At 40.5% G+C, this 27,276-nt stretch overlaps 1 protein-coding gene across 1 annotated transcript; it reads left to right on the top strand.

Annotated features, from left to right (window-relative positions):
• The first annotated feature begins 20,370 nt into the window (after window positions 1-20,370).
• LOC127331347 (protein FAR1-RELATED SEQUENCE 5-like) lies at window positions 20,371-22,461 on the top strand. The gene has a single exon (XM_051357477.1). It carries the CDS (start codon window positions 20,371-20,373, stop codon window positions 22,459-22,461), a length of 2,091 nt encoding a protein of 696 aa, XP_051213437.1.
• Window positions 22,462-27,276: the final 4,815 nt, after the last annotated feature.

The following is a 27,276-nucleotide window of genomic DNA, read 5'->3' as shown; positions in this document are numbered from 1 at the left end:
CAAAAAATGTTCAATTTTAAATTTGTTCATATTTTCAACTTTGTTCAGATTCAGATTTTTAATATATTTCCACACTGTACAAAACTTTTTAAAAAGGAAAGCTAAAGAAATAATACATCAGAAAAAAGAAAAAAAAGTGAATAATGGAATTACTTGTTTTGGACCTGGCCCAACAATGCTCCACTGGGGGCGCGGGGTGTGCGGCACCTCCTCGGGAGCTCCTATTGCCCGCTTTAAGCGGGAGCGAGCCTCCCTCCCGCCTGAAGCAGCTCATTTGTGGGCCTCCCTGCTGCGGCCCAATAAAAGGTAGTCTCTCTTTTTTCGTTTTCTTTTTCTTTTTTCTGTTATCTGTTTTTTGTTTTAAGGCATTTTAAATCTGAAGTTTTAGAGAACTGAATTTAACTTTGAACAAAATTTATTTGAAAAAAAAATTCGAACAAAAAATATATTTGAACAAAATTTATTTTTGAACAAATTTTGAATTCTTGCAAATTTCAAATTCTAACAAATTTCAAATTCGAACAAATTTCAAACATGAACATTTTTTAAATCTGAACAAAAACGGAACAAAATTCAAAATCGAAAAAATTAAAAACCAAAAAGTTTAAAACAAAAGAATTTTACATTGAACAAAAAATATATTTGAACAAAATTTATTTTTGAACAAATTTTGAATTTGAACAAATTTCAAATTCTAACAAATTTCAAATTCGAACAAATTTCAAACATGAACATTTTTAAATCTGAACAAATTTTGGAATCAGTAAAACCAAAAATAGCAAAAAACCATAAAAGAAATCATCCAAAAACTCAAAAAACCTGAGAAACCCTGAAAAAAAACGAAAAAACAAACTAAAACAGTACGTCCTAAGCGCTAATGGGCCGGCCCACCCAATCCGTCGCTTGAGCGGGAGCGAATCGCTCCCGCAATAAGCGGCGAATAGGGATTGCGCACCTCCTCTCACACCGAGCGGGTCAGCGTATAGGCACTCCCGTTCATTGGGCTTGGCCCATTTACTGGTTCGGTGGTTACTGGGTCGCGTGATTATCATTGCAGCATTTCTCCTTCTTGCTACAAGTTCCCGCTAGTTATTGCCGCCACCACAGACTTTGTTCTTGCTAGTAGGAATGACTTTCGCACGCTGATTTTATAGTTGTTGGCGCTACTCTAACAAAATTTTCTGAAAAATGAGCATATATTAACCAATCGAAAACAAACGGAAATTGAATTATCATTTCCTGCAGTTCCTCATACTCCACCGACCTAAATCACGACTTAACCAACAAATAACATGAAAAATATTAATGAACAAATTAAAATGAACGAAAAATCAATGAACAAGACAAAAAGTAATGTCTTGTTCAATGAATTAATTTTAGTGAACATAATCAATGATCGAAAAGGTATTGAACATATTTGTCGAGAAAAATGTATTGAGCATGTTTTACCAAAAAAAAAGTTGGTTAAAAAAATCAAATGACGAAATTCAATGAACGAAAGTCAAAGAACAAAAAAGTTATAAAAGTTCTTATGTGCGCGTTTACTGGTTATAAAATGTGAGGCTTAAAAATATATAAATAGTTTGGAAGGTTTGAACAATTATTCACGAGATTCTAAAAAGTTATACAATTAAAAAAGACTCTTGTGTTCACAAATGTTTGCAGGCCTGAAAATGTGTGTACGGTTCAATAAATAGTTCGTGGTGTTTTAAATTGTTCGTGAGATTCAAAAAATATCCACACAACCTGAAAAAATCGCCAGGTTCTAAATATTTGCCGCCTTTTAAATGTCGGTACAGTTAAATAATAGTTTGAGTGGTTTAATAAATTATTCGCTAGATTCAGAAAATGTATATACAAATCAAAAATTCATGAGGTTTTACAAATGCTCACGAACATTAAAATTGTTTGTGTGGTTCAAAAAAAAGTCTATGGGGTTTAAAAATTTGTTGGTGAGATTCAAAAAATGTTCATACAATTCAAAAAGTAGTTTGCAAGATTTAAAAAAATTCACTGGATTCATAAAATGTTTCTACAATTAGTAAAAATCGTGAGGTTTCAAAAAATGTTCATAAGCCTTAAAGAAGTTTGTACATTTCGTACAGTTCAAATAATTGTTTGTGAGGTCTAAAAATTGTTCGCGGTATTCAAGAAGTCTTTGTACAATTCAAAAATTTGCGAGGTTTCGACAAGCTTCATGAGCTTAAAAAATGTTCATACTGTTTGCAAGATTTAAAATTATTGTTCACGGGATTAAAAGGGTCTGGTTGTTTGGGCTGCAGCTGTTGAGAAGCAGCTGTAACTGGTGGGCTGTGGAAAGTAGCTGTTGAAAGTAGAGATTTGATGTTTGGTTGGAACTCTTTTCATAGCTGCTGCTGTAGGTTTTAGGAACGAAATGTCTGGAATGTCCCTGAGTGCTGAAGATGTTGTATAAATGTTAATTTAAAATGAAGTAGTTATTTCTAGCTTTTCTATTACATAATTTCCGTGTTTAACAGCTGAATTATCTGAATTTACCTACCTTTTGGTAATATGTTTTTAAATACACTTTGAGAGTGTTTAGTTAGAATTTATTTTGGCGTTTTGCTTATATAAATCAAAGTTATCGTGGCCATTATATTACAAAATCCGGCATAAAAAGGAAATTTAGCCACTAAAATTGTCACTATACCTAATGTTATGTGAGCTATTTTCCATTCCACCTTAATGTACTGTCCAGTATGAATAATTGGTAAGATTCACTATTGGTCTGTAATTCTAGCTACTATAAGAAATCAGGAAATATGGCGCATGTCGTTATTCTCACAACAGGCTTCACCTTTGTCACTATTAATCTCATCCCAAAAAAATATTCGATTCTTTCTCTCCCTCAAACATGAATCAGGAAATAGCCTGTACAGATCTAGAGAAACTAGGAGGTGGCCGTGGACGAGCTCCGCAAGAAATTGTGAGACGGCCGTGGACGAGCTCCGAAGAAACTGGGAGCAGCGGCAGTGGACAAGCTCCGCAAGAAAAAAGGGCGAGGCAGCGGCGGCTCAAACAGCTCCTCTCGCCGGCGGCTGATGGGTACCCATGACCGGTCAGGGAAGGTCACAGGGGGATGACGGAAATCGAGCGGGGGAACGGCGGTGGCCGTGGTGGTGCAGCATGACGAGCTTGACGGGGACGAGCTCCTCCCCGCAGTGCCCGTGTCTGGCTACCGACGGGGATGAGATTGACCGGGCCGGTTGATTCGGGAACAGCAGGAGGAGGCCAAGAACGGAGAGGGCGAGCGGCGGAGAAAGGCAGCGGGGCGTCCGATGGCGAGGCGGCCGGAGGCGTCCGGCGGCGGCAGGGCGGCGGTGAACCATAACCCTAGCTAGCCATGGCAGTGAGACGGGAGCAGGGGGAAATTCCCCTTGGGGTTGTCAGGATGGACCGATTCGACGGGGCCGGTTGGATTATATGGAGTGGCAAAGTTCTTGTAAATGGACAAAGTTACAGAGGACAGTTTGGTCCTATGCCACTCGGGAAGCAGGCAAAAGCTCGGGAAGCACCTCCCGAGCTGCTTCTGCTTGTGTAGTGTATTTTGGAACCCCGCTTCTGCCAAGCGCTTTTGTATTATTGGGTGTTTGTTTGGGCTTCCGCTTTTGACCCTAAAAGCAGAAGCAGAAGCCCGAACAAACAGAGCATAAAAGAATGCTTCTAGAATAAAAATGTTCGTAGGTTCAAATAATTATTTGTGAGGTATAAAAAACTGTTTCGTGTTATTCAAAAAATCTTCGAATAACTAAGAAATACGGAATGCGTTGATGTGTATTGACGTAGCGTATTTTTAGCACTAGTTCTACTCACAGCAGCACGAGACCATCAGTGGATCGATCAAATCCAGCCAGCTAGGTCCCGTCGAAGGTACGCTGTACAGCCACGAAGTAGCGAACTGCAGGAAATAAACGGGCCAGGCCCAGAACGCGAAATGGTTCGCGGAAAGGTATGCTGAGGCTGGTTAACAAACGCAATAATCGCCAAATAGGATTTACCGCCTATTCATCCCTCGTTAGCGAGGGTTTATAGGGCACGCACGCAAGCACGCGTTCGTCGGGCGGCCCATTAGATCGTCTTGGGACGTGGCTACACAGTGCTATAGCACCGGATTGTCTTAGGGAGTGACCCCCCTGTCGGAACCCACTTTTTTCCGGATTAGGGTGTGGTCCCGGTAACCTTTCCAAAAACGGAAAGTTTTCTTACCTCTTTTGCTTTCTGCACACATGACACATTATTCCGCCGGAATTGTTGACTTGGCCCATCACAATAGGACGAGAAAAGGTGGGACCACAAGTATACAGACAAGAAAAACTACATTTAAAGCCCAGATCGTGAATCGACCAATCCAAAACACAAGGGCAGAGCCCAGTTCTTCCCCAACCTACCTCTCCCTCTCGTCTACCTGTTCCTCCTCCAGCCGCCAGGACAGAGCCCAGTTCTTCCCCAATCTCCATGGCTGCATGATACGTCTCCGACGTATTGATAATTTCTTATGTTTCATGCCACATTATTGATGTTATCTACATGTTTTATGCACACTTTATGTCATATTCGTGCATTTTCTGGAACTAACCTATTAACAAGATGCCGAAGTGCCGATTTGTTTTACGCTGTTTTTGGTTTCGTAAATTCTAGTAACGAAATATTCTCGGAATTGGACGAAATCAACGTCCGTGTTCCTATTTTCACCGGAAGCATCCGTAACACCCGAGAGCCGCGAGGGAAGCCCTGGGGCCCCACACTACACCCTGGCGCGGCCGGAAGGGGGCCGCGCCGCCCTATGGTGTGGTGGCCCCAGGCCCCCTCCGAGGCTGCCCTTACGCCTATTTAAAGCCTCCGTCGCGAAAACCCTGATACGATCGACGAAACCCACAGAAACCTTCCAGAGCCGCCACCATCGCGAAGCCAAGATCTGGGGGACAGGTGTCTCTGTTCCGGCACGCCGCCGGGACGGGGAAGTGCCCCCGGAAGGCTTCTCCATCGACACCTCTGCCATCTCCACCGCCATCTTCATCACCGCTGCTGTCTCCCATGAGGAGGGAGTAGTTCTCCATCGAGGCTCAGGGCTGTACCGGTAGCTATGTGGTTAATCTCTCTCCTATGTACTTCAATACAATGATCTCATGAGCTGCTTTACATGATTGAGATTCATATGAGCTTTGTATCGCTACTAGTTGTGTGCTACTCATGTGATGTTATTAAAGTAGTCTATTCCTCCTGCATGGTGTAAAGGTGACTAGTGTGTGCACCGTGTGGTTCTTGTCGTAGGCTATGATCATGATCTCTTGTAGATTGTGGAGTTAATTATCATTATGATAGTATTGATGTGATCTATTCCTCCTTCATAGCGTAATGTGGACAGTGTGTGCACTATGTTAGTTCTTGGTTTATTTTGCAATGATCTATTATGCTCTAAGGTTATTTAAATATGAACATTATTGTGGAGCTTGTTAACTCCGGCATTGAGGGTTCGTGTAATCCTACGCAATGTGTTCATCATCCAACAAAAGAGTGTATGTAGCACATATGAGAAAGAGTTATTTATTATGCGATCAATGTTGAGAGTGTCCACTAGTGAAAGTGTAATCCCTAGGCCTTGTTCCTAAATACTGCTATCGCTGCTTGTTTACTGTTTTACTGCGTTACTACTGCTGCAATACTACCACCATCAACTACACGCCAGCAAGTTATTTTCTGGCACCGTTGCTACTGCTCATATATATTCATACCACCTGTATTTCACTATCTCTTCGCCGAACTAGTGCACCTATTAGGTGTGTTGGGGACACAAGAGACTTCTTGCTTTGTGGTTGCAGGGTTGCATGAGAGGGATATCTTTGACCTATTCCTCCCTGAGTTCGATAAACCTTGGGTGATCCACTTAAGGGAAAACTTGCTGCTGTTCTACAAACCTCTGCTCTTGGAGGCCCAACACTGTCTACAGGAAAAGGAGGGGGCGTAGACATCAAGCTATTTTCTGGCGCCGTTGCCGGGGAGGAAAGGTAAAAGGTACTCACACTCCGGATCTCGGCTACTAAGCTATTTTCGCCGTTGTAAGTACTCGAAGCTATTTCCTTTAGATCCTGCAATTGCAACTTTTTGTTTCTTGTTTACACTAGTTAGGCATAATGGAAAACAACAAAAATATGAGAGATCTTTATGAACTTTATCTTGAATTAGGACATGATGTGTTTGAAGAGAGAATTAAAAAACCCATGGAACTTTATATGCATACTAATGGAAATGTTATTAATATGAATGCTTTGAACACTATTGTTGCTAATGCTATGGAAAATTCTAAGCTTGCGGAAGCTGGCTTTGATGAGCATGATATTTTTAGTCCCCCAAGCATTGAGGAGAAAATCTACTTTGATGATACTTTGCCTCCTATTTATGATGATTATAATGATAGTAGTCTTTTGTTACCACCTGTTATGGAGGATGAATTTGATTATGAATACAATATGCCTCCTATATTTGATGATGAGAATAATAATGATAGCTACTTTGTTGAATTTGCACCCACTACAACTAATAAAATTGATTATGCTTATGTGGAGAGTAATAATTCTATGCATGAGACTCATGATAAGAATGTTTCATTTGATAGTTATATTGTTGAGTTTGCTCATGTTGCTACTGAAAGTTATTATGAGAGAGGAAAATATGGTTGTCGAAATTTTCATGTTACTAAAATACCTCTCTATGTGCTGAAATTTTTGAAGCTACACTTGTTTTATCCTCCTATGCTTGTTACTTTGCTCTTCATGAACTTGTTTATTTACAAGATTCCTATGCATAGGAAGCATGTTAGACTTAAATGTGTTTTGAATTTGCCTCTTGATGCTCTCTTTTGCTTCAAATATTATTTCTTGCGAGTGCATCGTTAAAACTGCTGAGCCCATCTTAACGGCTATAAAGAAAGAACTTCTTGGGAGATAACCCATGTGTTATTTTGCTACAGTACTTTGTTTTATATTTGTGCCTTGGAAGTTGTTTACTACTGTAGAAACCTCTCCTTATCTTAGTTTTGTGTTTTGTTGTGCCAAGTAAAGTCTTTGATAGTAAAGTCAATACTAGATTTGGATTACTGCACAGAAACAGATTTCTTGCTGTCACGAATCTGGGCCTAATTCTCGGTAGGTAACTCAGAAAATTATGCCAATTTACGTGAGTGATCCTCAGATATGTACGCAACTTTAATTCAATTTGGGCATTTTCATCTGAGCAAGTCTGGTGCCATTTTAAAATTCGTCTTTACGGACTGTTCTGTTTTGACAGATTCTGCCTTTTATTTCGCATTGCCTCTTTTGCTATGTTGGATGGATTTCTTTGTTCCATTACCTTCCAGTAGCTTTGAGCAATGTACAGAAGTGTTAAGAATGATTGTGTCACCTCTGAACATGTGAATTTTTGATTATGCACTAACCCTCTAATGAGTTTGTTTCGAGTTTGGTGTGGAGGAAGTTTTCAAGGGTCAAGAGAGGAGGATGATATACTATGATCAAGAAGAGTGAAAAGTCTAAGCTTGGGGATGCCCCGGTGGTTCATCCCTGCATATTTCAAGAAGACTCAAGCATCTAAGCTTGGGGATGCCCAAGGCATCCCCTTCTTCATCGACAAATTATCAGGTTCCTTCTCTTGAAACTATATTTTTATTCGGTCACATCTTATGTACTTTACTTGGAGCGTCTGTTTGTTTTTGTTTTTGTTTTTGTTTGAGTAAATTCTTGTATGGGAGAGAGACATGCTCCGCTGGTTCGTATGAACACATGTGTTCTTAGCTTTTAATGTTCATGGCGAAGGTTGAAACTGCTTCGTTAATTGTTATATGGTTGGAAACGGAAAATGCTACATGTAGTAATTGGTATGATGTCTTGGATAATGTGATACTTGGCAATTGTTGTGCTCATGTTTAAGCTCTTGCATCATATACTTTGCACCTATTAGTGAAGAAATACATAGAGCTTGTTAAAATTTGGTTTGCATGAGTGGTTTCTCTAGAGTCTAGATATTTTCTAGTGAGGTGTTTGAACAACAAGGAAGACGATGTATAGTCTTATAATGCTTGTAATATAGCTTTTATGTAAGTTTTGATGTACTAGTTCGTGCTTGTGTTTGCTTCAAACAACCTTGCTAGCCTAAAACCTTGTATCGAGAGGGAATACTTCTCATGCATCCAAATCCTTGAGCCAAACAACACTATGCCATTTGTGTCCACCATACCTACCTACTACATGGTATTTCTCCGCCATTCCAAAGTAAATTGCTTGAGTGCTACCTTTAAAATTCCATCATTCGCCTTTGCAATATATAGCTCATGGGATAAAATAGCTTAAAAACTATTGTGGTATTGAATATGTACTTATGCACTTTATCTCTTATTAAGTTGCTTGTTGTGCGATAACCATGTTCCTGGGGACGCCATCAACTATTCTTTGTTGAATATCATGTGAGTTGCTATGCATGTTCGTCTTGTCTGAAGTAAGAGAGATCTACCACCTTATGGTTAAGCATGCATATTGTTAGAGAAGAACATTGGGCCGCTAACTAAAGCCATGATCCATGGTGGAAGTTTCAGTTTTGGACATATATCCTCAATCTCATATGAGAAAATTATTAATTATTGTTACATGCTTATGCATAAAAGAGGAGTACATTATCTGTTGTCTATGTTGTCCCGGTATGGATGTCTAAGTTGAGAATAATCAATAGCGAGAAATCCAATGCGATCTTTCTCCTTAGACCTTTGTACAGGCGGCATAGAGGTACCCCTTTGTGACACTTGGTTAAAACATGTGCATTGTGATGATCCGGTAGTCCAAGCTAATTAGGACAAGGTGCGGGCACTATTAGTATACTATGCATGAGGCTTGCAACTTGTAAGATATAATTTACATGATACATATGCTTTATTACTACCGTTGACAAAATTGTTTCATGTTTTCAAAATAAAAGCTCTAGCACAAATATAGCAATCGATGCTTTTCCTCTTTGAAGGACCATTCTTTTTACTTTCTATGTTGAGTCAGTTCACTGATGACGCGTAAAGCACACGCTCGTTGGGAACCCCAAGTGGAAGGTGTGATGCGTACAGCAGCAAGTTTCCCTCAGTAAGAAACCAAGGTTTATCGAACCAGTAGGAGTCAAGAAGCACGTTGAAGGTTGATGGCGGCGGGATGTAGTGCGGCGCAACACCAGGGATTCCGGTGCCAACGTGGAACCTGCACAACACAACCAAAGTACTTTGCCCCAACGAAACAGTGAGGTTGTCAATCTCACCGGCTTGCTGTAACAAAGGATTAACCGTATTGTGTGGAAGATGATTGTTTGCAGAAAACAGTAGAACAAGTATTGCAGTAGATTGTATTTCAGTAAAGAGAATTGGACCGGGGTCCACAGTTCACTAGAGGTGTCTCTCCCATAAGACAAACAGCATGTTGGGTGAACAAATTACAGTTGGGCAATTGACAAATAAAGAGAGCATGACCATGCACATACATATCATGATGATTATAGTGAGATTTAATTGGGCATTACGACAAAGTACATAGACCGTCATCCAACTGCATCTATGCCTAAAAAGTCCACCTTCAGGTTATCATCCGAACCCCCTCCAGTATTAAGTTGCAAAGCAACAGACAATTGCATTAAGTATGGTGCGTAATGTAATCAACAACTACATCCTTAGACATAGCATCAATGTTTTATCCCTAGTGGCAACAGCACAACACAACCTTAGAACTTTCTCACATCGTCCTGTGTCAATGCAGCATGAACCCACTATCGAGCATAAGTACTCCCTCTTGGAGTTACAAGCATCTACTTGGCCAGAGCATCTACTAGTAACGGAAAGCATGCAAGATCATAAACAACACATAGATATAACTTTGATAATCAACATAACAAGTATTCTCTATTCATCGGATCCCAACAAACGCAACATATAGGATTACAGATAGATGATCTTGATCATGTTAGGCAGCTCACAAGATCCGACAATGATAGCACAATGGGGAGAAGACAACCATCTAGCTACTGCTATGGACCCATAGTCCAGGGGTAGACTACTCACTCATCACACCGGAGGCGACCATGGCGGCGTAGAGTCCTCTGGGAGATGATTCCCCTCTCCCGGCAGGGTGCCGGAGGCGATCTCCTGGATCCCCGAGATGGGATCGGCGTTGGCGGCGTCTCTGGAAGGTTTTCCGTATCGTGGCTCTCGCATGCGGGGGTTTCGTCACGGAGGCTTTAAGTAGGCGGAAGGGCAAGTCAGGAGGGGGCACAGGGGCCCCAGATGACAGGGCGGCGCGGCCAAGGGGGGGGGGCGCGCCGCCCTAGGGTTTGGGCACCTGTGGCCCCACTTCGTTTCGTCTTCGGACTTCTGGAAGCTTCGTGGAAAAATAGGCCCCTGGGCGTTGATTTCGTCCAATTCGAGAATATTTCCTTACTAGGATTTCTGAAACCAAAAACAGCAGAAAAAGAATCGGCACTTCGGCATCTTGTTAATAGGTTAGTTCCGAGAAAATGCACGAATATGACATAAAGTGTGCATAAAACATGTAGATAACATCAATAATGTGGCATGGAACATAAGAAATTATCGATACGTCGGAGACGTATCAGCATCCCCAAGCTTAGTTCTGCTCGTCCCGAGCGAGGTAAAACGATAACACGTATAATTTCCGGAGTGACATGCCATCATAATCTTGATCATACTATTTGTAAAGCATATGTAGTGAATGCAGCGATCAAAACAATGTATATGACATGAGTAAACAAGTGAATCATAAAGCAAAGACTTTTCATGAATAGCACTTCAAGACAAGCATCAATTAAGTCTTGCATAAGAGTTAACTCATAAAGCAATAATTCAAAGTAAAGGCATTGAAGCAACACAAAAGAAGATTAAGTTTCAGCGGTTGCTTTCAACTTGTAACATGTATATCTCATGGATATTGTCAACATAGAGTAATATAATAAGTGCAATAAGCAAGTATGTAGGAATCAATGCACAGTTCACACAAGTGTTTGCTTCTTGAGGTGGAGAGAAATAGGTGAACTGACTCAACATTGAAAGTAAAAGAATTGTCCTCCATAGAGGAAAAGCATCGATTGCTATATTTGTGCTAGAGCTTTGATTTTGAAAACATGAAACAATTTTGTCAACGGTAGTAATAAAGCATATGCATCATGTAAATTATATCTTATAAGTTGCAAGCCTCATGCATAGTGTACTAATAGTGCCCGCACCTTGTCCTAATTAGCTTGGACTACCGGATCATCACAATGCACATGTTTTTACCAAGTGTCACAAAGGGGTACCTCTATGCCTTTGTACAAAGGTCTAAGGAGAAAGCTCGCATTGGATTTCTCGCTATTGATTATTCTTCAACTTAGACATCCATACCGGGACAACATAGACAACAGATAATGGACTCCTCTTTTATGCATAAGCATGTAACAACAATTAATAATTTTCTCATTTGAGATTGAGGATATATGTCCAAAACTGAAACTTCCACCATGGATCATGGCTTTAGTTAGCGGCCCAATGTTCTTCTCTAACATTATGCATGCTTAACCATAAGGTGGTAGATCTCTCTTACTTCAGACAAGACGGACATGCATAGCAACTCACATGAAATTCAACAATGAATAGTTGATGGCGTCCCCAGTGAACATGGTTATCGCACAACAAGCAACTTAATAAGAGATAAAGTGCATAATTACATATTCAATACCACAATAGTTTTTAAGCTATTTGTCCCATGAGCTATATATTGCAAAGGTGAATGATGGAATTTTAAAGGTAGCACTCAAGCAATTTACTTTGGAATGGCGGAAAATACCATGTAGTAGGTAGGTATGGTGGACACAAATGGCATAGTGGTTGGCTCAAGTATTTTGGATGCATGAGAAGTATTCCCTCTCGATACAAGGTTTAGGCTAGCAAGGCTTATTTGAAACAAACACAAGGATGAACCGGTGCAGCAAAACTCACATAAAAGACATATTGAAAACATTATAAGACTCTACACCATCTTCCTTGTTGTTCAAACTCAATACTAGAAATTATCTAGACCTTAGAGAAACCAAATATGCAAACCAAATTTTAGCATGCTCTATGTATTTCTTCATTAATAGGTGCAAAGCATATGATGCAAGAGCTTAATCATGAGCACAACAATTGCCAAGTATCACATTACCCAAGACATTAATAGCAATTACTACATGTATCATTTTCCAATTCCAACCATATAACAATTTAACGAAGGAGAAACTTCGCCATGAATACTATGAGTAGAAACCAAGGACATACTTGTCCATATGCTACAGCGGAGCGTGTCTCTCTCCAATAAAGTGAATGCTAGGATCTATTTTATTCAAACAAAAACAAAAACAAAAACAAACCGACGCTCCAAGAAGAAGCACATAAGATGTGATGGAATAAAAATATAGTTTCAGGGGAGGAACCTGATAATGTTGTCGATGAAGAAGGGGATGCCTTGGGCATCCCCAAGCTTAGACGCTTGAGTCTTCTTGATATATGCAGGGGTGAACCACCGGGGCATCCCCAAGCTTAGAGCTTTCACTCTCCTTGATCATGTTGCATCATACTCCTCTCTTGATCCTTGAAAACTTCCTCCACACCAAACTCGAAACAACTCATTAGAGAGTTAGTGCACAATAAAAATTAACATATTAAGAGGTGACACAATCATTCTTAACACTTCTGGACATTGCATAAAGCTACTGGACATTAATGGATCAAAGAAATTCATCCAACATAGCAAAAGAGGCAATGCGAAATAAAAGGCAGAATCTGTCAAAACAGAACAGTTCGTATTGAAGAATTTTAAAATGGCACCAGACTTGCTCAAATGAAAATGCTCAAATTGAATGAAAGTTGCGTACATATCTGAGGATCATGCACGTAAATTGGCTTAATTTTCTGAGCTACCTACAGGGAGGTGGACCCAGATTCGTGACAGCAAAGAAATCTAGAACTGTGCAGTAATCCAAATCTAGTACTTACTTTTCTATCAACGGCTTAACTTGGCACAACGAAACACTAAACTAAGATAAGGAGAGGTTGCTACAGTAGTAAACAACTTCCAAGACACAAAATAAAAACAAAGTACTGTAGGTAAAAACATGGGTTGTCTCCCATAAGCGCTTTTCTTTAACGCCTTTCAGCTAGGCGCAGAAAGTGTGTATCAAGTATTATCAAGAGACGAAGTGTCAACATCATAATTTGTTCTCATAATAGAATCAAAAGGTACCTTCATTCTCTTTCTAGGGAAGTGTTCCATACCTTTCTTAAGAGGAAATTGATATTTTATATTACCTTCCTTCATATCAATAATAGCACCAACAGTTCGAAGAAAAGGTCTTCCCAATATAATGAGACAAGATGCATTGCATTCAATATCCAAGACAACAAAATCAACGGGAACAAGGTTATTGTTAACGGTAATGCGAACATTATCAACTTTCCCCAAAGGTTTCTTTGTAGAATGATCAGCAAGATTAACATCCAAATAACAATTTTTCAGCGGTGGCAAGTCAAGCATATTATAAATTTTCTTAGGCATAACAGAAATACTTGCACCAAGATCACATAAAGCATTACAATCAAAATCTTTAACCTTCATCTTAATGATGGGCTCCCAACCATCCTCTAGCTTTTTAGGAATAGAGGCTTCACGCTCTAGTTTCTCTTCTCTAGCTTTTATGAGAGCATTTGTAATATGATGTGTGAAAGCCAAATTTATAGCACTAGCATTAGGACTTTTAGCAAGTTTTTGCAAGAACTTTATAACTTCAGAGATGTGGCAATCATCAAAATTCAAACCATTATAATCTAAAGCAATGGGATCATCATCCCCAATGTTGGAAAAAATTTCAGCAGCCTTTATCACGAGCAGTTTAATGATTTTAGCAGCTTTCGAGCAGTTTTTCGCGCTTTGCATTAGAAGTGGAAACATTGCTAACACCAATTCTTTTATTAGTATTAGTAGGAGGTGCAACAACATGTGTAGCATTAGCATTACTAGTGGTGGTAATAGTCCAAACTTTAACTACATTCTTCTCTTTAGCTAGTTTTTCATTTTCTTCTCTATCCCACCTAGCACGTAGTTCAGCCATTAATCTTATATTCTCATTAATTCTAACTTGAATGGCATTTGCTGTAGTAACAATTTTATTATGATGATTTTCATTAGGCATAACTTTCGATTTCAAAAGATAAACATCAGCAGCAAGACTATCGACTTTAGAAGCAAGTATATCAATTTTCCCAAGCTTTTCTTCAACAGATTTGTTAAAAGCAGTTTGTGTACTAATAAATTCTTTAAGCATGGCTTCAAGTCCAGGGGGTGAACTCCTATTATTGTTGTAAGAATTCCCATAAGAATTACCATAGCCGTTGCTATTATTATAAGGATATGGCCTATAGTTGTTACTAGAACTGTTCCGGTAAGCATTGTTGTTGAAATTATTATTTTTAATGAAGTTCACATCAACATGTTCTTCTTGTGCAACCAATGAAGCTAATGGAACATTATTAGGATCAATATTAGTCCTATCATTCACAAGCATAGACATAATAGCATCAATCTTATCACTCAAGGAAGAGGTTTCTTCGACAGAATTTACCTTCTTACCTTGTGGAGCTCTTTCCGTGTGCCATTCAGAGTAGTTGATCATCATATTATCAAGAAGCTTTGTTGCTTCACCAAGAGTGATGGACATAAAGGTACCTCCAGCAGCTGAATCCAATAAATTCCGTGAAGAAAAATTTAGTCCTGCATAGAAGGTTTGGATGATCATCCAAGTAGTCAGTCCATGGGTTGGGCAATTTTTAACCAGAGATTTCATTCTTTCCCAAGCTTGAGCAACATGTTCAGTATCTAATTGTTTAAAATTCATTATGCTACTCCTCAAAGATATAATTTTAGCAGGGGATAATATCTACCAATAAAAGCATCCTTGCATTTAGTCCATGAATCAATACTATTCTTAGGCAGAGATAGCAACCAATCTTTAGCTCTTCCTCTTAATGAGAAAGGGAACAATTTTAGTTTAATAATATCACCATCTACATCTTTATATTTTTGCATTTCACATAGTTCAACAAAATTATTAAGATGGGCAGCAGCATCATCAGAACTAACACTAGAAAATTGCTCTCGCATAACAAGATTCAAGAAAGCAGGTTTAATTTCAAAGAATTCTGCTGTAGTAGCAGGTGGAGCAATAGGTGTGCATAAGAAATCATTATTATTTGTGGTTGTGAAGTCACACAACTTAGTATTTTCAGGATTGGCCATTTTAGCAACAGTAAATAAAACAAGCTAGATAAAGTAAATGCAAGTAACTAATTTTTTTGTGTTTTTGATATAGCAAACAAGATAGCAAGTAAAGTAAAACTAGCAACTAATTTTTTTGTATTTTGATTTAGTGCAGCAAACAAAGTAGTAAATAAAACTAAGCAAGACAAAAACAAAGTAAAGAGATTGAGAAGTGGAGACTCCCCTTGCAGCGTGTCTTGATCTCCCGACAACGGCGCCGAAATCTAGCTTGATGACGCGTAAAGCACACGCTCGTTGGGAACCCCAAGTGGAAGGTGTGATGCGTACAGCAGCAAGTTTCCCTCAGTAAGAAACCAAGGTTTATCGAACCAGTAGGAGTCAAGAAGCACGTTGAAGGTTGATGGCGGCGGGATGTAGTGCGGCGCAACACCAGGGATTCCGGTGCCAACGTGGAACCTGCACAACACAACCAAAGTACTTTGCCCCAACGAAACAGTGAGGTTGTCAATCTCACCGGCTTGCTGTAACAAAGGATTAACCGTATTGTGTGGAAGATGATTGTTTGCAGAAAACAGTAGAACAAGTATTGCAAGAGATTGTATTTCAAGAAAGAGAATTGGACCGGGGTCCACAGTTCACTAGAGGTGTCTCTCCCATAAGACAAACAGCATGTTGGGTGAACAAATTACAGTTGGGCAATTGACAAATAAAGAGAGCATGACCATGCACATACATATCATGATGATTATAGTGAGATTTAATTGGGCATTACGACAAAGTACATAGACCGCCATCCAACTGCATCTATGCCTAAAAAGTCCACCTTCAGGTTATCATCCGAACCCCCTCCAGTATTAAGTTGCAAAGCAACAGACAATTGCATTAAGTATTGTGCATAATGTAATCAACAACTACACCCTTAGACATAGCATCAATGTTTTATCCCTAGTGGCAACAGCACAACACAACCTTAGAACTTTCTGTCACTGTCCCAGGTGTCAATGCAGGCATGAACCCACTATCGAGCATAAGTACTCCCTCTTGGAGTTACAAGCATCTACTTGGCCAGAGCATCTACTAGTAACGGAAAGCATGCAAGATCATAAACAACACGTAGATATAACTTTGATAATCAACATAACAAGTATTCTCTATTCATCGGATCCCAACAAACGCAACATATAGAATTACAGATAGATGATCTTGATCATGTTAGGCAGCTCACAAGATCCGACAATGATAGCACAATGGGGAGAAGACAACCATCTAGCTACTGCTATGGACCCATAGTCCAGGGGTAGACTACTCACTCATCACACCGGAGGCGACCATGGCGGCGTAGAGTCCTCCGGGAGATGATTCCCCTCTCCGGCAGGGTGCCGGAGGCGATCTCCTGGATCCCCCGAGATGGGATCGGCGTTGGCGGCGTCTCTGGAAGGTTTTCCGTATCGTGGCTCACGCGACAGGCGGTTCCGTCACCGAGGCTTTAAGTAGGCGGAAGGGTAGGTCAAGAGGCGGCGCGAGGGGCCCAGACCATAGGCCGGCGCGGCCAGGGCAGGGGTCGCGCCGCCCTATGCTCTGGCTGCCTCGTGGCCCCTCTTCGTTTCGTCTTCGGACTTCTGGAAGCTTCGTGGAAAAATAGGCCCCTGGGCTTTGATTTCGTCCAATTCCGAGAATATTTCCTTACTAGGATTTCTGAAACCAAAAACAGCAGAAACAAGAATCGGCACTTCGGCATCTTGTTAATAGGTTAGTTCCAGAAAATGCACGAATATGACCTAAAGTGTGCATAAAACATGTAGATAACATCAATAATGTGGCATGGAACATAAGAAATTATCGATACGTCGGAGACGTATCATTCACCTATTTCTCTCCACCTCAAGAAGCAAACACTTGTGTGAACTGTGCATTGATTCCTACATACTTGCATATTGCACTTGTTATATTGCTTTGCATTGACAACTATCCATGAGATATACATGTTAAAAGTTGAAAGCAACCGCTGAAACTTCATCTTCCTTTATGTTGCTTCAATACCTCTACTTTGAATTATTGCTTTATGAGTTAACTCTTATGCAAGACTTATTGATGCTTGTCTTTAAGTACTATTCATGAAAAGTCTTTGCTTTATGATTCAGTTGTTTACTCATGTCATTACCATTGTTTTGATCGCTGCATTCATTACATATGTTTACAATATGATCAAGTTTATGATGGCATGTCACTTCAGAAATTATCTTTGTTATCGTTTTACCTGCTCGGGACGAGCAGAACTAAGCTTGGGGATGCTGATACGTCTCCGACGTATCGATAATTTCTTATGTTCCATGCCACATTATTGATGTTATCTACATGTTTTATGCACACTTTATGTCATATTCTTGCATTTTCTGGAACTAACCTATTAACAAGATGCCGAAGTGGCAGTTGCTGTTTTCTGCTGTTTTTGGTTTCAGAAATCCTAGTAACGAAATATTCTCGGAATTGGACGAAATCAACGCCCAGGTTCCTATTTTCACCGGAAGCATCCAGAACACCCGAGAGCCGCCAGAGGGAAGCCCTGGGGGCCCCACACTACACCCTGGCGCGGCCAGAGGGGGGGCCGCGCCGCCCTATGGTGTGGTGGCCCCAGGCCCCCTCCGAGGCTACCCTTCCGCCTATTTAAAGCCTCCATCGCGAAAACCCTGATACGATCGACGAAACCCACAGAAACCTTCCAGAGCCGCCACCATCGCGAAGCCAAGATCTGGGGGACAGGAGTCTCTGTTCCGGCACGCCGCCGGGACGGGGAAGTGCCCCCGGAAGGCTTCTCCATCGACACCGCTGCCATCTCCACCGCCATCTTCATCACCGCTGCTGTCTCCCATGAGGAGGGAGTAGTTCTCCATCGAGGCTCGGGGCTGTACCGGTAGCTATGTGGTTAATCTCTCTCCTATGTACTTCAATACAATGATCTCATGAGCTGCTTTACATGATTGAGATTCATATGAGCTTTGTATCGCTACTAGTTGTGTGCTACTCATGTGATGTTATTAAAGTAGTCTATTCCTCCTGCATGGTGTAAAGGTGACTAGTGTGTGCACCGTGTGGTTCTTGTCGTAGGCTATGATCATGATCTCTTGTAGATTGTGGAGTTAATTATCATTATGATAGTATTGGTGTGATCTATTCCTCCTTCATAGCGTAATGTGGACAGTGTGTGCACTATGTTAGTTCTTGGTTTATTTTGCAATGATCTATTATGCTCTAAGGTTATTTAAATAATAACATTATTGTGGAGCTTGTTAACTCCGGCATTGAGGGTTCGTGTAATCCTACACAATGTGTTCATCATCCAACAAAAGAGTGTATGTAGCACATATGAGAAAGAGTTATTTATTATGCGATCAATGTTGAGAGTGTCCACTAGTGAAAGTGTAATCCCTAGGCCTTGTTCCTAAATACTGCTATCGCTGCTTGTTTACTGTTTTACTGCGTTACTACTACTGCAATACTACCACCATCAACTACACGCCAGAAAGCTATTTTCTGGCACCGTTGCTACTATTTATTCATACCATCTGTATTTCACTATCTCTTCGCCGAACTAGTGCACCTATTAGGTGTGTTGGGGACACAAGAGACTTCTTGCTTTGTGGTTGCAGGGTTGCATGAGAGGGATATCTTTGACCTCTTCCTCCCTGAGTTCGATAAACCTTGGGTGATCCACTTAAGGGAAAACTTGCTGCTGTTCTACAAACCTCTGCTCTTGGAGGCCCAACACTGTCTACAGGAAAAGGAGGGGGCGTAGACATCACTGCACACCTTGTTGCTTCAAGTTGATCAAAGAAAAGTACATCTGAAGAACAGATCTGCAGAACAACTCTCTGGAAAACAACAAGGAAGAGGTAAACAGACTCTAACTTCACCCCTGCCCCTCTTCCTCCAATTCCCCAATGCTCTGGTATTACCAGCAAGAAAGTACATCTGGATCTCAATCAAAGGCCGAAAATATACAAGTTTGAACATCTTACATGAACTTTCATGTGAACAAAAAGCCCCAGATCATGCAGATTCAACAGAAAAACACAAGGAGATGCAGATTTCGAAAATATACATGCAAAAGTAAAAGCTGATGCATATTAGGAGGCAAAACACAATAAAGGGAATAGATGTAGGAAACCATGTATATAAACACATGTCATCTGCATGATTCATAGTAGAGAGAGCATATAGATCCAGAACAACATGTAGAATAGTTGGTGCCTAGAACTAGATGAGAAAGAGTTTCTGAAAAATGCAGGCTTTGTATGAGAAACTGCACTTTCAGTTGCATGATTGGCTGAACCAGATGTAGCAAATGAAGAGTTTCTGCTTGAGTCCATGTTTAAGTCCATGTAGTTTTCTTGCTGACAAAACACCAAAAGCATCATGAAAAAAACTTCTCTTGAATCCATTGGAACCATAGCATCTTGAAATATTGGTAGGAAACTACAACAAGTTGTCCATCTTGAAAATCCCTATGTAGTTAAATGAAAAAAAAAGATAAGTCACTATACAAGCTGGACAGAAAACATGTGCAGTTAAAAAAATATACAGTAGACAGCATAATGAGGAAGTCAGTACTACATGCCTGCTTTTGTGTTTCATATGTTTAAATTTCAAGTTTCCATTTATACAGAAGCAGTAAAATGATGAAGAAGTCGGTACTACAAGCTGTTTTTTTGTTTTGTATGTATAAATTTCAAGTTTCCATTACACAGTAGACGGCAAAAATGATGAGGGAGTCAGTACTAGATGCTTTGGTGTTTTCTATGTAAAAAATGAACTGACAATATGTGCTTGTATAAAAATGCTTTGTTAGCATTATGTGCTGTCCCATATAATTACATGCTTCATGCCATTTTTCAAACAAAAAGTGATAGCAGTAGCACATGCAAAACATTATCAACTAAGTGAGGAGCTACTGTCATATGACCTAAATGTCGAGTTTAAAAATACATTCCTGCAAGAAAATTGCTAACATCTTAGATCCTACTGACAGGTTATGGATCCAGAGTATGCTCCTAGAGTACTAGATCTGAATGAGCCAATACCCGAAGATGTCAGTGTGTTTGACGATTTACAAAAAGAACATACACCAGTGAACACCACAAGAACCTCGAGCAATGCAGATGTAACCAGAAGTTCTGAACAAAGCAAGCATGCTAGTGGTAGCAACATTGGTGCAAGTTCTGGACAGAGCAAGCATGCTAGTGGTAGCAACATTGGTGCATCCGCTGACACAGACCCTATAACAGGTGAAACACTTTCTACTGATGATTCGGGAGGTGACGAAGATGATGATGAAGTCCAATCAACTCCAGTAAGCCAAACTGAAGTGCAAACACTATATCCTGGCATGATTTTCGATTCATGGGATGAAGCGAAGATGCATTACAACAGATATGCTAAGAAACTTGGATTCTCCATCAAGTGTAGTACATCCAAGAACTCGACAGTTGATGGTCAGAAGGACAAACAGATGTTCGTTTGCAACAAGAATGGCAAGAATGAAGACATAAACATGCAAGAGGCGGCACCAGTTAGGCAGCGGAACAAAAGCATCACTAAGAAAACTGAATGCAAGGCTAGGCTAAGGACCAAAAGGAAAGCTAAAAAGTGGCATGTAACATATTTCATTGAAGAGCACAATCACAGTTTGATAAAGAAGTTCTCTTTGAAGAAATATTTAAGGTCTCATAAAGGAATTCCTAAGGAAGAAAGGGACTTTGTTAAGCTCTTGCATAAGGTGAATCTCTCTGCTGGAAGGGTAATGAGGATCATGGGAGAAGTCTATGGTGGTATGACCAATGTACCCTATGATAGCAAGTCTGTTAGCAATTTCATGGCTACCATTAATGAAGATCAAACACACAAGGACATGTCAAAGCTGCTTTCTCACTTTGCAAGGATAAAAAAGGAAGACCCAGATTTCTACTTCAACTTGCATACAGATCATGCTGATAAGGTTGACCGCATATTTTGGGTTGATGGGCCAGCAATAGCTGCATACAAGAACTACAGCGATTGTCTCTCATTTGACACCACGTACATGACAAACATGTATAATATGCCGTTTGCGCCGTTCATTGGGATCAATAGGTATTGTCAGGGCATCCAGCTAGGTTGTGGTTTCCTAAAAAATGAAAATGTGGAGAGTTTTGTGTGGCTCTTTCAAGAGTTTCTTGAAGCAATGGGCGGCCTCCAGCCCCAAAACTTCATTACTGACCAAGATGCAGCGATGAGATCTGCAATTCTCGCAGAATTTCCAAACTGTTGCCACAGGAACTGTAGGTGGCACATTATGCAGAATGCGCAGGCAGTTTTGGGAAATTTCTTGTCAAAACATGAAGAGCTAAGGCAAGAGTTGAATGCAATTATTGACTACAGCATGTCAATTGATGAATTCGAAACAAGGTGGGCAGATATGCTTCGCAAACACAGTGTAGTGGACAACACACATCTTGCTGATTTGTATTACTTGAGAGCAACTTTTGTCCCAGCTTACTTCAAGGATCGCTTCTTCCCGTTCCTACAAACTAGCGCCCGGAGTGAGGGGTTTAGTGCTGTTCTGAAAACATACAGTAACTCTCACTATAGTCTGCATCACTTCTTTGAACAATACTTGAAGTTGCAAGAGAAAATTAATGTAGCGGAGGATTCAGTCGAGTTTTTGGATGAAGATAAGACTTTTAGGGTGTGGGGTGACTACCCTCTTGAAGAGCAAGCGTTGAAGGTTTATACGCGACCCATATACTTGCGTCTCAGGGCTGAGCTTCGTAAAGTGACATCCTACAATGTACAACTTATTGGTGGCCAAAGTTACGATGTCCTCCCAATTAAAACCTACGTCTATGGCTACGGTAGTAGGAGCTACCAAGTTGAGGCTAATGTCGAAACTGAAACTTACAGCTGCGAGTGCTGCAAGTTCAGTAGGGATGGATTACTTTGCTGCCATATATTCAGAGTAATGGTGCAATTGGGTTGTATTAACAAAATTCCAGAGAAATACATACTAGACAGGTGGAGAGTACAGGAGGAAACCATTGTGGGGGAAAAATGGACTTGCCTAAGCAGCCAGTGGGCAGGAAGATGAATAAAAAAGAAAGGTAGGAGTTGCGTTACGGCACTCTATGCAATGACTACACCAGAGTAGCAAGAATGGCATCAACATCAGAAAAAGGGAAAGCCATTGCAGATAAATACATGCTAGCTTTGGAGAAAGAGTTGTTGAAAATGAAAGCTTCTGAATCTGCAAAGAGGAAGAAGAAAAAACAGGTTGCTCCATCTTTTGATGAGGCACCAGATGTAGAAAATGTAGGTGACGATGGGCAAGGGAATTCTTCAAAGTTTGACCATGTTGAAGATCCAGTTTATATTGCTAAACAAGGTCGTCCAGCTGAAAAGAGAAAGAAATCTGGACTGCACCTGAAGGCTACAAAGGTTGTGAAATGCAGTGTATGTGGGTCAATCCAACACACTGCGGCTACATGCAAAGATAAGATAACGCCAAGACCTGAATCAAATGAAATCGATTTCTTCCGTGACATGGTCTAGCTTATTGAAAAATGCAAAGTTGTTTCGTTTATGATTTAAGTTGTAATGAACTTAGCTTTGTGTTGACGTCAAACTTGTTGTATTCTTACTGTGGTGGTAGGTGGCATGATAATTTTACATGCATGTGCTTCATGATGTAAAAAGAGAATGCAAAGTGTTGAACTGCTGTCCATGTGCTTACTGTTAGATGAATGTTTTATGAAATTACCAGACAGAAATACATCTATGATTTTCACTCGAAGAAACAAAAACAAGAGTAAAAAGGGGCACTAAAGGAAAAAATAGCAAATGCACTTTGTAAAGCACATTCAGGATGTATAAAAACACATGCAATCAAATAATTGTATCAGAAAAATGCAAGAAAACATATGTGTATATATATATAACAGAGTGTAGAAAAGAAGACAGAAAAATACACTTATCAACAGCTGTCATACAAAAAACAGACAACAAATACTCATTCTAGTCTTCAGACATTATTACCTGGCTCCCTATCATCAAGAAGAAGATCAACAATTCCTTACTGGGAAGAGAAGTTCCTCCCAGTCAATCCTGTTCTCGACATAATCCATCCATTTCTTCAGGAATATCTTTCTAAGAGCCGGCATGTCTGATGGGTTAATTGCTGCCATCCTTCTCCCATTCCAACACTCAATGTACTTGAGCATGAAGAACCCGCAGTCATACCTTGGAAACATAATTTTTTTGGAAAATGCATATATCAATTAAAAAAATCCATGGACAATTAGGAAAATGTAGAATTGGAAATGCAAAAGAAACTAGTCCTTACGTAGTCAATTGCCTTGGTGTAGTTATGTGCACTATTTTGTATTTCGAGATGTTGATTTTTGATTCGCTGTAGTTTGTTGCCCACAAATGCTTTATACTTCCAATGATTGTTCGAGCATCAGCCATCAGCGCTTTGTCACCCTCACGCCTTAGTGAGTCCATCACTTCAAACCTCCCGGACGTCAAGTTCAACACAATAAGATAGTAGTGCCCAGTCATTTTCTTGATTTCAGGTGTCAAATCTTGAAGAACTGAAAACATTATCTGTACAGTTGTTGTAGAATAGAAAAGTAGTATCAGGAACATAACCGTAGCAGGAACATAACCGTAGAAACACAGAAACATGTTATATTTGAGAAAAATTGTAAAAATTACTTCCAATGGATGTTCTAACTCTTTGAATCATGTATTTTTTTTGAGGTAAAACAGTGGGCAAAAGCCCCCTGCAATTTTTATTAATTTAAAAAAAATATCATCCATAATTACAATTTTTTTGAATCATGTATTGCTAATAAGTTTTTTAGTTACATCTTGAATCTTATCATTGTATAAAATATGCACCCAGAAAAATGCAGTAAGCATGTATCCAGGAAGTTTTTTAAAAAGAAAAAAATAGAGGAAGCAAAAAAGCTAAAAAAAAGAGATAGAACGTACCATATCTTTGTGGTCTAGGCGGTGCGTAGGTGAACACTCCAAAGCTTTTCTAACAGTCCTATCTAAAATACAGTTGGTTGCACTCCTTAGTTTAGTTTGCACACCATTGTAAAGTATAAAAAGGAATAGGTTAAAGAGAGCAAAGAAATACATATCCAGGAAATACATAAAAAGAAACATTTTAAGTGTAAATGATTTTACTAACCGCAATCATAAGAGGCATAATGAATTTTTTATGCTTGGCAATGTCTGCAGAAAGCACTTGCAATGCGATCTCGCAGGTTGTGTTGCTTAGCCAACCTCCTGGCTTGACTGAGTCTGATAAATCACGGAGTTGAACAAAGAAAGTTCCATAATCGATAATCCTTTCCTCTTCAACTTATCTTTAGTTTTGCCTCCATACATGCACACCTTGTTGTATAACTCAGTATCTGATTTGGGAACAGAAGGCTTCTTATCGTTTACAACAAATGGTGATTTCTGTTGAGGTCCTAGCTTCAAAATCCTTTTTGTTTGAGGAATGGGTGTGGAACTACCAGGAGTTGTAGGTGAAACACCATATGAATTCTGCAAGTTAATGGCTTTTCCTCCTGAGGTAGGCATCTCAATTGAAGCAAAAATCTTGTCAAGGGAGTCACCGCTATCATTGCTAGAAATGACAATAACTTAATCCACCTGTGAATCTTGATCCTTTTGTACTGTTTCAACTTGCTGGACATGTACCGTCTGCTCAGGAACTGTGAGCTCAGGAACTGTCAGCTCAGGAGCTGTATGCTCAACCATTGTCTGCTCCCCAGGACTGAAACCGAGATCAAAAGATGGGCAATCTTCATCCAACTCTCTAACCTTCCTCTGATGTTCTGATTCTGGAGTTTCTGCATTTCCAAGATCGACAGACAAGTTCTTGGACATGTTTCTGAAAGACTTTGAAGCAGATGGAGGAGAATTACAAAGCTTCGTCGAACTAGCATTAGCCCGTGCTTCAGCAGTAGCAAACCTTGTAAGCCTCCTTGGGCTAGGAGCAGTATTTTTGACATCTTCCTTAAGAAGTGGAGATTTCAAAGGAGACATTGATCTTGTGACAGGCCTCCTGGCAACTGGAGTAACCTGCACCTGGTCTGAAAATGTATCAGATTTAGTCGTATTTGTTTTCAGTTGAGCAGAACCATTGCTTCTCTCATCCTCTTGGTCCACTTGCATGCCGTCTCCAGTGATATGAACTTGTGGAGTTTCAGTGCTTGATTGAGATCCAGTACCGTATCCTTGAAGAATCCTCAATGCATCAACCATGTTTGTATGCGGAAGTGATACTTCTATCTCCACAGGCACTATAGGAAGTACTTCCTCGCTGGCTTGAACAAGTTCTTCAATGTTCACAGTACCTTCATCAATACCATCTTCCTCATATAGTTTATCAGCTTCTTTGTTGAGTGTCTGATCATCTTCAGCAATCATGTTACATGTAATGTCAACACTTTGACCATCTGATGCTTTTTCTTCATAAACCACTGCGGGCCCTTCGTCATGACAATCTTCACTGACGACAGACACTTTAATCTTCTTCTTCTTAGGTTGTCCCGCAACAATAAATCTGTCACCGGGTTTCCTTTTCTTGGATTTTACCTCTTTGTCTCTTGGATTTGCTTCACCTTCCATCTGGTCCACTTGCACATCCACTTGCACATCTTTCTGATTCCCGTCGTCTCTGACACTTTGTTGCACTTTTGTAACTCTCCTACGTCGTTTGTGCTTGCTCGTTTTATCAACATCTTTCTCTACCTCGTGAAGATCAGGATTGCCTTCATTTACTTGATTCGGAGCAAAGGACCTGATTGACATAGGCATCCCCAATGGGCCTGCCGAAGATGGTACCCGGGGTTTATTGAAGGCCCACGACCCGAAGAACAAGAAGATTCGGAAGCCCAAGATACTGTTAAGGAAAGCTAGAGTTGTATTAGGAAACCATATTTGTAATCTTGCGGGACGGGTAAGAAACCCTCCCGGACTCTGTAAACTTGTGTATTACGAAACCCTCGGCTCCACCTCCTATATAAGGGGGAGTCGAGGGACAAAGAAAGGATCGAATTTACTGTCAACACAACCCTAGTTTCATATTCGTCGAGTACTTTTCGGCTGAAACCTTCGAGATCTACTTGCCCTCTACATCCAACTAAACCCTAGTCTACAATCCGTAGGCATTGACAAGTTAATACCTTGTCAATTGGCGCCGTCTGTGGGATCTAGAGGCGACAAGGAGCTGATCTCGATGGCACGTTCAAGATCGTCGACTTCGTCGGTAGCAAGCAACATCATGGACAGAGGTAAACAGATCGAAACTGGTCTAGTTGATTTTGTACCTCACCCGCCCTCCCGTTTGGATGCATATGCGTATCTGGAGGAGCCCATCAAGATGACGTTGGGAAAGTTCCACTTCCGCGTCGAGAAGGAAGGATCATATCGTCTCGAAATTCCGATCTCGTCGGGATCATCGGCGGTCGATCCCGATATTTCAGACTCAGCATCGTCAACAGAGTCAAGCGATGGAGAAATTTCGTCGCCACGCTTCATCAGCACCAGGGCAAGTGAAAAGCTCGCCAAGATCTTCAGCGACATATCTTTCGGGTCATCTGCGGACTCCGATATAAGCAATGACTCGAGTAGCGTCGACAGCTTCAACTTCATCGACAAATCCACATCTGTGGGCAAGGTCTTCACCAATCTATATGATGGTGTCACCAAACCCAGCAAAGTTAAAAATTCAAAATATCATCAGGTTTATGCCATTGGAGAAACAAGTCGTGATCAAGAGGAGACATCAGAGGCTTTCGACGAATTGGGAAATCCATATGTCGATCCCTCGGACCTAAGGCGAGGCTTAGGCACTAAATATGTCGGGCCTACGCCACGCGTC

Source organism: Lolium perenne, chromosome 1 (assembly GCF_019359855.2).
Source record: "Lolium perenne isolate Kyuss_39 chromosome 1, Kyuss_2.0, whole genome shotgun sequence".
Classification (NCBI taxonomy): Eukaryota; Viridiplantae; Streptophyta; class Magnoliopsida; order Poales; family Poaceae; genus Lolium; species Lolium perenne.
The sequence above is the reverse complement of the archived record's forward strand: the minus strand, read 5'-3'. Positions and strand labels throughout refer to the sequence as shown.

Bases quoted from the DNA above. Each gene is read 5' to 3' on its own strand.
- LOC127331347 (XM_051357477.1), top strand. From the start codon at position 20,371: ATGGATCCAGAGTATGCTCCTAGAGTACTAGATCTGAATGAGCCAATA.